The sequence below is a fragment of the Microcaecilia unicolor genome, chromosome 1 (genome assembly GCF_901765095.1).
Source record: "Microcaecilia unicolor chromosome 1, aMicUni1.1, whole genome shotgun sequence".
Classification (NCBI taxonomy): domain Eukaryota; kingdom Metazoa; phylum Chordata; class Amphibia; order Gymnophiona; family Siphonopidae; genus Microcaecilia; species Microcaecilia unicolor.
In genome coordinates this window covers 589597546-589609727 of record NC_044031.1, presented here as the reverse complement: position 1 = coordinate 589609727, position 12182 = coordinate 589597546, and the positions used below count along the sequence as shown (strand labels likewise).

Here is a 12182-nt window from a genome sequence, read left to right as displayed (position 1 = left end):
GATTGACTCTTTTGTTGGTTTATAATGAATAAGGCACAAAAAGGTTGCCTAAATGACCAGATGACCACTGGAGGGAATCAGGGCTGAATTCCCCTTACTCTCCCCATGGTTACTAACCTCCTCCCATCCCCCCAAAATGTGATTAAAAACATTACTTACCAGCCTCTATGCCAGTCTCAGATGTTATACTCAAGTCCATCAGAGCAGCATGCAGGTCCCTGGAGTAGTCTAGTGTTGGGTGCAGTGCACTGCGGACAGGTGAGCCAGGCCCATACATCCCCCTACCTGTTACACTTGTGGAGGAAACTGTGAGTCCTCCAAAACTCACCAGAAATCCACCGTACCCACATATAAGTGTCCCCTTCACTCCTAAGGGCTATGGGTGTACAGTTGGGAGTAGTGGGTTTTGGGGGAACCCAGTAGACGATAAGGGAGCAATGGTGAGATGTGTACCTGGGTGCTTTTTATGAAGTCCACTGCAGTGCCCCCAAGGGTGCCCTATTGCTTTCCTGGGATGTCTGGGGGACTAGTCTACTAAAAATGCTGGCTCCTCCTACATCCCAATGGCTTGATTTTGTGCGTTTTGCACTTGGACGTTTTTTGTTTGAAAATGGATCAAAAAACAAACATCTAAATCATAAAACCTTGTTCAAAATAGTATTTAAAAAATAGACTTTTTGTTTTTTTGAAAATGACCTTCTTTCCTATTCAGATTTTGGACATTTTTTTGCAAATGTCCAAAGTTGGATTGAGACGTCATATCAAAGATGCCCCTCTCTGTCACTCAGGGAAATGGCTTTGAAAATCACCTTCCCTATTGCCACATGAAGCAATAAATACATATCTGCAATTGGATTTACTCAAGATTTTACTGCCACTGAAAAGCAAATCCTATCTTCTAATGCCTAATTATTTCTGATGTATTTGCATTGAACAAGCAGATGTAAATATGTCATACTAACTTTTTTGCATTGTTCAATATACTACAGCAACCTGTCTTACTGGCTTTGTTTTTTATTTTCATCCACAGCTATGGTGTGATTTTGATAAGTCAGTTACCTTAAAGAACCAGACCTTCAATTCATCTGTCTTATTCACCGATATCTGCTTCTATCCAGAGGTACAGCATTTTTTAAGCCTCTTCTTGTAAACCTCATGTCAGTGCTCATAGAAATGAACCAGATTTTTATTGAACAATCAGGTGAATAAAAGATAAAAGGCCTATTTACTAAGCCATGTTAGCTGTCAGAGCAGCAATTAACATACATTAACTGTTAGGTGCATAGTTATCATTGTGGGCTACTGGTTAGCCACCTAATTCTATATATGGTGCCTTGAGTTACGTGTGCAAATCAGCACGCATAGCTGATTTGTGCATTTAACTTAATTGAATAACGAGCTAATCAGTGCTAGATGGTAACAAGCAATTAGCACTAATTGGCAATAATTAGAATTTACGTGTACTATTCGCTAAGCATATTCTATAATGTGGTCTGTGTAAATGCTATCATGTGGCTCCCAAAAAGGGACGTGGCTATGGGAGGAGCATGGCTGGGTCATTGGCGTTCCAAATATTTATGCGCAGTGTTATAGAATAACCCGCTCTATGTTTAAAATTAGACATGGGCATTTACACTAGGTTTTTATTGGCATAATTGGCTGCACCTAAATTCTAGAAACGCGGATGGATTTAGGCATATTCTTAAACCGTGCCTAAGTGTGCTTTCCTTCGGCACCAATTGTTTAGGCAACATATATAGAATCTGGTCCTAGGTGTATTATTTTATCCCTAACTCATGCTATTTTAGCACGTCCTATTTTTTGCAATGAGACATAGTTATTAATAACTGGGGTTAATAGTAAAATAACACATCTTAACAGTCACCCACATTAATAACTTCCCCCCCTTCTTAAAGAAAGAAAAAAGAAATGTCTCTAGAATCTGAAATCACTGCCATATATAATAAAAGTGAGCCAAGTACAGGACAGTCAAGCCATTGTGACATCACTGATGAGGTTGGCTCTTAAGCATTGGTGGAATGAGGCATTTTGACATCACAATACCAGCTCTGGATACCAGAAACTCTTCACACTAAGGGGGAAGTTATCCAGATGTGTTATTTTATCACTAACTCATGCTGTTTTGGCACAGGTTCCATTTTATGCAGTAAGACCTAGTTACTAGTAACTGTGGTTAATAGAGGAATAACCTGTCTTAATGGTGGCCCACATTGATAACTTCCCCCCTTCATGCAAGTGCTGTGCTAAAAACACAGGGCAATTTGTTGTGTTATCCACCTAACATGGAAAGAAGCAGTGAAAGGTAGGAACTGCACCTTTCAGTTAACATGGAAATAGCTATTTTGTGTTAACTGTTAACATGGCAAATTATGCATTATTATGTACTGAGCTGATATTCATTCCATGGTGGTCAGTATTGTAGAAATGCTGACTGTCACGGGCACAGTAAGTACTCGATGTTCGGTGTCTAGCCATATCTGGCTACCAGCACTAGCTATCCAGGTCTTTGGCGGTTCAAGGAAGTTATCCAGTTACTATGGATATTCAGCACTGGTACCCAGTTAGAACAGCTTTTTATGTGGTCCTCCTTGTGCAGATGGTTATTGGGGCACTGGCACTGAACATTGAGAGTACCTTGATAATTTCTAGGACCACCCAGACTCTGCCTGGAGAGTGTTGCATCGGTATGTGCTACTATTCAGTGCCACTCTCCTGTTAAGGGCTGCTGAATGGTAGCTGGGGATTGGTCAGCACTATTTAACTGGGCAGGAGCCTCTTCTGCCTGATTAAGGGGAGGAAGTTATCAATATGGGCTGCCGTCAATGTGGATTATTTTACCATTAACTCATGCTATTTTTTGGCACAGGTCCCATTTTATGCAGCAAGACTTAGGGGTCCTTTTACTAAGTGACCTGCGGTAATGTAGGCACATGTTTTGGATGCACGCAGATCCATTTTTCAGCGCACCTGTAAAAAATGCCTTCGTTTTGGGGGCCAAAAATGAACGTGCGGCAAAAAGAAAATTGGCAGACATCCATTTTGGGTCTGAGACCTTACTGCCACCCATTCACTTAGCAATAAGGTCTCACACGTTAACCGGCGAGTGTAGTGGATGCACATAAAAAATGAAATTACCGCCCAAGCCACAGGGTAGCTGGGCAGTAATTCCAAATTAACATGCGTTAGGCGCGTGTAGGTGCCTACACGGTGTAGTAAAAGGGCCCCCTAGTTACTAAAAACCTGGGTTAACAGTAAAATGACACATCTTAATGGTAGCCTACATTGATAACTTCCCCCTTAAATACAGCTGAATATCAACCTCTATGATTTTATGGAAATTGCTCTGATCATTTTTAGGAGGATGAGCTAAATATTGAAATAAATGAAATAAATGGCATGAAATAAAGTTGCAGAGACTTTGCAATTACCATACATTAAACTGTGTTAATTACTGTATGGTAACTACTAAATACTGTACACTGCCTTGAGTGAATTATTTCAAAAAGGCGGTAAATAAATCCTAATAATGAATACATAAATAAATAAATAAATAAATAAATAGGGCCCTAATGTAGTTGTTCTCAACCCAAGCCTTGGGACACAGCTAATCAGACACATTTTCAGGACGTCCACAATGAATATGGACGGGATAGACTTGCACATACTACTTCCAGTATATGCAAATCTATCTCATACATATTGGGCTCAATTATATAAATGCTGCCCAAATTTGAACATCGATAAAAAAAATTAGCGATAAGTGCTATTTTATAAACGGCGCTTGTTTATAGAATAGCGGTTATTTTGAGTGTGAGGATGTACATCAAATAAAACCTGGGTGTAATTTCTCATGCCTAAATTAGGCAGGATCTCCCTTATTCTATAGAACTGTGTGCAAAAATTATAATTAATGCCAATTAGGACTGATAATTGATCATTAGCTCCCAATTATTAATGCTAATTAGCATGTTTATCAATTAAATTATACATAGAATTGCGTGTGTGCCCATGTTTCCGTGCGTAATTTTGAGCACCATATATATAATTACGGTGATTGTGAATATTCTGAAAATGAAAGTGGCTGGTGTGATCCGAGGGCTAGCAAGAGAAACTACCCTAGTGCTTTCTCTCAAAGAAGGAATTGTCTTTGAACACCTAAAAATCATTGTACAAAAGGAGAAAAAGTTGAAAGAGCCACACATTTTTGGCAAAGAAATAGGCCAATCCGATTAGGAGGGGTCGGACACAACTGGGCTGAAGGCCAACGAGGGGTACGATTGGGGGGGAGGGAAGTGTTGCAAGGAAAGAGGAAAGGTGGGAGATAGGAGGTAAGGAAAGGGTTAAGGGGAGGGAGGGGGAGGAGGGAGAGGGTGATAAAGTAGAGCTGCTGACGTAAGGAGGGGTCACTGCGAGGAGCAGCAGCAGGGTTAACAGAGCTGAAGAGCACGGATGTATTATTGGCATAATGGAGACAATTCTATAATAGGGCACCTAGAATTAAGCATCTGGAGGATGCACAGTAGGAGCCTATTCTATAAAGGAAAATAGGTTTCTGCTTTGTTTCGTGGAGGGGCATTTTCGATATGACATCTAAGTCCGAATTGAGATGTTTTGCCGAAAATGTCTCAAAGAAACGTAGAGCTCACAGCCATAATTCAGCCAGAAAAACGTCTAATTTTCTGGTTTGATTATGGTTTTCAGATAGTCATTTTTATGTTTGACACGTCCATCTGTAGGAGGGCCCTTGAGACAAGAATTCTATAACTGCGGTTCATTTTCCTTTAATCCTTTCAGACCTGTTGATGGTCACATGATATGCGTCTGTGATGACATCCAGACCCATCTCTCAGGTTTCAAAGACTATGCATGTAACCAGCAGGTTATAGTGTACTAATTATTCCCGAAGATCACCTGGGCCTGACAAATATTCTGTAAAACACTAGACATTGCTATCTGTTTTAGGAGATTGTGCTATGCTGCTGGTTAATTTTAGCCTGGCATTGACTCATAGCTTCTTGCAATGTAAGTTAGCTCCATTATTCCCTCCTTGTAGCATGTCATAGAAACAGGCAAGCAGCATTGTGTTTCATTATCCTGCTCCTTAGGGAGGATGTCTATTGCAGAATAAGACTCACTGAAATACAGTCAGAACGAGGCACAAAGAATACTCTTGCCAGATACTGGAGAATAGGTAATGTGTTAATCTATGCAGGGATCTATAAATATTTCATACAGTTTGTAATTAAAGGTCAGTTCATTAGTTCTTTGGTTCACCATACAAAATTATTTCTACTGCTCTTTTAAACTGTATGAGGTATCAGAACACACAAACTGGTGGCATCTTATAGATTAACAGATAAAGAGAGCAATTTACTAAGCTGCAGTACAGTAACACATTTTCATGCTGTGTTGCTGCAAGAAAGTTCCCTTGCATTACTGTGGCCAAGAAAACTGTGCATTCTCAGCCATGGCAACATGTTATGCGATCTGGTCTCTACAAATTTAAAGGTGCATGTAACCCCGTGGTCCATTCCCCCCCCCCCCCCACCCTCAGCTTAATTGTTATACATTCTAAAAATACCCCCAGACCTTCATTATTCTCCCCATACTCAATCCCCCTACTGCCTTAGAAACCCCAAACCAACTCAATAGTCAGATCAGGCTACCTTGATCATATCCAGAATCCCAACTGGACAGTTGCCCTTTCCTCTACCTCAGAAAGAAGCTGCAGTTGTTTGGGAGCAAGAGAAATGCCCTATTACTCTTGGCCTGCAGGCACCAAAATTCAAAGTAATGTCCACAGATCCACAGCTTGCCTTTATCCTATACATGAAAGGCAAAAGTGAGCCATAGGACAGCGGTTGCCATTTTACATTTTACCACCTGTGAAGCAGAAGCAATTAGGCATCATTCCTGCCCCAGAAGACCTACTGCTTCTCTCTTTGAAGAGGAGGGAAGGAGTAGATTCGGGATACTTAGGAATAGAGTGTTCTAATTTATGTACATAGATTATAAATTCTTTTGATCTATGGGCTGGATTCAGTAAACGGCGCTCAATAATTTGTCACTGGAAGAAATTGGCGCCAAGTGCGATTCTGTAACAATAGAATAGTGTGCAGCTAGGTGCAAGTGCAAATTTTAATGAATGCCAATTAATATCGATCATTGGTGTTAGCACCCAATTATTGATAGTTAAAGGCTCATTACTCAATTAATTTTCACGCATATCTTGGGAACACACCCAAATTTGGGGGTGCAATTCTGGGCTAAATATATAGAATCCAGGGGTATGTGTGTTATTTTGCAATCTAGGTGCAAACATTTACATCAGCTCTATGGCTGGTGTAAATGTCCATGCCTACAAAGTAGGTACACATAATTTTTATGTTTATGTTTATTACAAATTTTGTATCACACCAAATCTGAAACCAGGCCAAGGCAGCTCACACTAAAATCAAATTAAAAATGGAAAAATTGCAAAGGAATGCCATTTAAAACAGGAAAGATAAACAATCAAACCACAGTCACACAAGAAAATGACCACCACTCTATCCCCTAGCTATTGAGGCAGAGCAGAACCATTAGTCTCTGGGGAACCCAGATTCAATTGAAAACCAAAAGCTCTAAAATAAGTGGGCAAACCATTCCAAAGGGAGGGAGAAAGAAAACAGTAGACTGAAGCATAGGTTGTTTCATAGTGAGCATATCTAGTGATAGGAGAACCAATCGGTGAGAGTCAAGAGATCGAAAAGCACGTGGAGTGTACGGAATGGTAAGAGAGGAGAGATAATGATGGGGCACCTAAGTGTAGCACCTAAGTGTAATGCCTTATGCGTTAGACAGAGGACTTTAAACTGGCATCTAAAATGGGCAGGCAATCAGTGTAAGTGAGAAAGAAGTTAAGTAACATGATCATATCGTTTGGCATTGCATATGAAGCGGGCGGCAGAATTTTGAAGTTTTTGTAAATGACGAAGGAGGTAATTCAAAATGCCACAGTAAATGGAATCACAGTAGTCAATGTAGGTGATGACAAATGCCTGAATGAGAGTGTGAAGCAAAGAGAAATCAAGAAATCGCTTAACAGATCGAATTCAGCAAAGTCAAAAGAAACCCTTTTTGACAGCTTGGGAAACCTGGTGATCAAATGCCAATTTGGAATCAAATATTACCCCTTGGTAATGGAAAGATGAGACAGGAACAGTGTGAACATTGAAGAGATTAATTGCAATAGATTGAGGGGAAAGGAAACCTGTGATCCAACAGGCTGTAATCTTGGAAGGATTGAGTACCATTTTGTGTTGTCAAGCCAATCCGCAAGCAAGTGGAGACATGACTGTAACGGAGCTAAATCAGGAGCGAATGGAGACAATGGGAAAATCAGAAGAATATCATTGACATAAATTAAAATTTTAATGTTGCAATTCTGAATGAGAAGAGCTAAAGAACTTAAAAAAATATATTAAATAGTAGAGGAGAGAGAACTGAACATTGGGGAACACCACAGTTCAGTGGTCTAGCAGATGAACAGGAAGAGACAGAGAAACACTTATCATAGAGGAATGAAAATAACCACCAGAGAGCAGTACCAGAGATTCCCAGGGTTTGAAGGTGAGCTAACAGAAGAGAATGATCCACCAGGTCAAAAGCTGTAGAGAGATCCAAAGAAACCAGAAGAACAACAGAACCTGAATCAAGATAATAATGAAGCTCACTATTTAAAGCTGTAATAGTGGTTTTGGTGCTATGTAAAGCTCGAAACCCTGTCTGGCAAGGATGCAAGACAAAATGCTGGTCAGAGAATTGAACTAATTAGTCAAAAACAACATTTTCTTTAATTATAGACACTATGGAGAGATTCGAAAGGGGCCGGTAATGTTCTGTCCTAGATGGATCGGATGAAGTCTTCTTCAGAATGGGCTTAATAATAGCTTTCTTCCAGGAGTCATGGACAAAGCCAGATGAGAGATTCAAGGTGACCAAATGTAAAATTAATGGAAGAAGATCATATCTAGAAGTTTTATCCACAAGAAGGAAAAGGATCGAGAGGTGAGGTAGTGAGATGCATACCTGAAGGTAAAACAGAGAATTGAATGAGGGACAGAATTAAAAAAGTGGACCAGGGGGAGAAACCAGTCAACCATTAAGTGAAGAGGAATCACTAGGATATATTGGGATAATAGCGGGCAATAATAGAGAAGATATTGAAGATATGAGTGAAGAGACCTTATTCACAAAATACCGAGCTAGTGAATCAGCATCCAGAAGAGATCTGGAAGATGGAGGTCGCTGCAAGTATTTCAACATCTTCAAACTGAGACCCTAACAGGCACCTGTTACACCATTGCTTCTTCAGGGGATCTTCCAAAGATCACTCGCAATGCTTGCTCTTGCATTCGCAGCAGAGTGGGGATGCAAGAGCAAACATTGCAAATGACTTTTGAAAGATCCCCCAAAGAATCAGTGGTGAAATGGGTGCCTGTTGGGGGTCTCAGTTTAAAGATGTGTCATTTTTATTGCAATACTTGCTGCAATAGAGCTGCTGTTATTTCAAGCAACAAATGTCAACTACTTTGAACAGTTACTACTAATGTCAAGTAAATGCACAGTTGAAAGTTCTGCACTCAAAAAAGAAAGAAAAAAATTGTATTAAAAAAAAAGACTGGCTGAGGAAGGAGGTTTTCTGAATATCCAGAGACTAAGTTGTCAGCAGCCAAAAAAAAAGCTGACCACCGCCGGCTGAACATCTACCTCTACAGGTCCACCCATGCTCTACCAGTGTACACTCCCCTTGCATTTACACGCTATGCCACATATGTTGCACCCTTACAGAATAGCGCTTAAGCATCCTGCTAGCAATTATATGCATAAGTGCACACTTACCTCTGAACATGCTAGTATGGTGTCACTTTATGTGCACAACGGGTACGTACAAGTTGACATCCTGTTATAGAATTACTCTTTAGGAGGGAATTCAGTAAATGGCACCCACAGTTAAGCGTGTGAAATGACCTTTATAGAATAGCTTAGCGTGCATTTTGGTGCCTAATTTTGGGCATGAGCATTTATGCCTTCCAAATGGTGGAGTAAATGCTGGTGCCCAATTTAGATGTGTAAATGGCAGTATTCTGTAACATTGCACCTAACTTCTGGAAATTTCCTTGAGCTGCCTGTGCCCCTCCCTTGGCCATGCCCCCTATAGAGTCACATGCTATAAAACAGGGCATAGGGCAGATGCACAGGTAACTCCAAATTGCTGCCAATTAACACCAATTATGGATTGCTAGTGCCTAATTAGCTAATTAATTTGAACACGGATCTGCAATTGGTGCCCAAATTTGCACACCCAGCTTTGGGTGACCTATATAGAATCTGGAGCTTAGTGCCTTAATTGGTTCTCTTTGGACTTGCAAAATCCATCACTTGCTTGTGTAAGTAGCAAAACAGCCCTTTATTTTTTTTGTTATTTATTTATTTATTGGGATTTATTCACCGCCTTTATGAAGAGATTAACCCAAGGCGATGTACAGCAGAAACAGTTTAACATAAAACTTACAATTTTGTTAACAACATAACAGTAGTAAAATAACCAAGAATAAACATAAATACAATAAATGCGGTAAACTTGAAAACAGTAAATTGGAACTTAATAATAGAACTACAGTGAAACAGTATCAAAAATATACACATTTAGCAGCACTGGAATTCAAATATCAGAGATATAATACAATGTTAGTATAATACCAATGATCCACCTAATAAGCATGCATTAGAACATTCAACTAATATAGATATGATGCAATTAGTGCTATTCATACATGCAAAACCCCAAGCCATGTTGTTTTTCTGAATGTATTCTTTTGTAAAATGGCTTCTGCTGATGTGTGTGCTGCCCAAATATGCACTGCTATATGCATTTTATAAAAGACTTCATATTTAGTAAGCTGATGTGCCTTCATCAAATATTAGCATAAGTGGAAGAGATTGTGCCTACACTGCAAGATTGGCCATTTACGCCAACCACATATGTCTTCTCTCTCTCTCTCTCTCTCTCTCTCTCTCTCTCTCTCTCTCTCTCTCTCTCTCTCTCTCTGAATTATATGAATATGTTATCCATATGCTTGGAGATAAGGTAGGGATGGTCCGGAGTGATCCAAAAGTTATGCAAAGTTCAGCCACTCTCAAGATTAACTTAGCCATTTCAGTTAAGCCAGACCTAACTCAAATGGATACATGGTGATGCTGGCTAGCGCATAAATATATATCTAGCAATGCTAATAAAATGGATAGCGCCACTGACTGTAGAAATAAAGCACTGGTGTTTTACTTTATGCAGCAGCTGCCTCTGACTTTCAGACTCTTTATCCTTAATTCATGATTAAGCTAGTGCAGAATTAGAAAAGGTAAAGAAAAGAGTGATCCAAATGATAAAGGAGATTGAATGACTTCCTATGAGGAAAGGAATATAGGTACACTATCCTGATAAACTAAGTACATTTAGGGATGGCATTATCAAAATAAACAAACAAATGGATATAAATATACATGTAGGAGGATGTTTTCTAAATTTCACTAAGTAGCTAGTGCAGCTGTCAGCATGCGGTACCCATTTGCATGGACCCCCTGGAATGGCTACCACATGGTAAAACAAGTCAGCGCAGAAAATATTCTTTGTGCAGTTAGAGGCAAGTTCTGGCACGACATGGATGGTGATCTGGTATGGACAGCACCAAAAGCTAGAACAAGGGTGCATCCCACACTCTAGCTGTTATGACTGCTGATAGTATGGTTGAACTTAACGCCACCTCAAGAGGTAGCATTAAGTGTAACAACCCTGCCTGGCATTAGGTGACCTGTGCTATCTGCCAGAGCATGTAATACAGCCCCATGCAGTACATGCCTGACCTGTAGGGTAAATGAAGGACAGATGATTACCCCAGTCCCTGTATCACCATACAGATGACATTTTTGTGTAAACACCCCATTTACATTTTATGTCTAGCATTTATGGAAAAATAATGTATGGCTCCATATAACATATTTTAGACAGGGGCGTAGCCAGACAACAGATTTTAGGTGGGCCTAAGCAAGAAATGGGTGAGCAACAAGTGTTCTCCCCCCTCCCCACTACAACCAGAAAAATATCTCAGCTGGTGGGAAAACGCTTCTTTTCACCTTGGCAGTCTGCAGCAGGCATGCACTGAAAACTGAGCATGTGCAGGTGCCGGAATCGTGGAGAGTAGCGTTTTCATTACCATCAGGGGGGAGTCTTCTGCTGGCAGAGCTTGGGATCCCTACCAGCTACCACTAAACATGTGCTACTGTTGGGTGGGCCTGAGCCCTAAGTGGGTGGGCCCGCCCACCTGTGGCTAAGCCACTGTTTTAGAAGAAAATATTATGGCATGATCCAAAGTGCAATGGAATGTGCCAGCAAAATCTAAATATTCTAACTGTATGGTAGTGACATATTACTTCCTGGGGACAAAGCAGGGCAGCATGAGGTAGCTGGGACTAACCTTTCTGTCATGTTCAGCACTAAATTTTAGGGGTAGTTCTGCTATGAGACGTCGAGGGGCATAATCGAATGTGAACGCCTATCTCCATGGGCGTCTATGTCCGAAAACGGGTACGTGAAGAGGAGAGACAGACGGTATTTTCGAAAAAAATGGACGTCTTTTTTTTTTGTTTCGAAAATACGGTTTGTACGGACCCAATGCCATGGATTTGTTCATTTCTGAGCTGGGCGTTTTGTTTTTTTAGCAATAATGGAAACTAAAACCGGCCAGCTCAAAAACGTCCCAATCCAAGCCATTTGGTCGTGGGAGGGGCCACGATTCATAGTACACTGGCCCCCCCTGACATGCCAGGACACTGGGCATCCTAGAGGTCAGTGCAGGGGCCTTCAGAAACAGCTCCCACATGCATAGCTCCCTTACCATGGGTGCTGAGCCCCCAACCCCCTCCCCCAAACCCACTACCCACAAATGTACAACACTACCATAGCTCTTAGGGGTGAAGGGGGCACCTACATGTGGGTACAGTGGGTTTTGGAGGCCTCCCATTTACCAGCACAAGTGTTACAGGTAGGGGGGATGGGCCTGGGTCCGCCTGCCTGAAGTGCACTGCGGTACCCACTAAAAGTGCTCCAGGCCTCTAGGACT

The 12182-nt window shown here is 40.9% G+C and overlaps 1 protein-coding gene across 1 annotated transcript in view; it reads left to right on the top strand.

The window, feature by feature from the left end:
• Positions 1-12182, top strand: part of ADCY8 (adenylate cyclase 8) — a 578382-nt gene that overhangs the window by 442123 nt on the left and 124077 nt on the right. The window contains exon 11 of the mRNA XM_030219235.1: positions 1031-1120. Coding sequence (XP_030075095.1) covers positions 1031-1120 — 90 coding nt within the window. The remainder of the gene's footprint in view (positions 1-1030; positions 1121-12182) is intronic.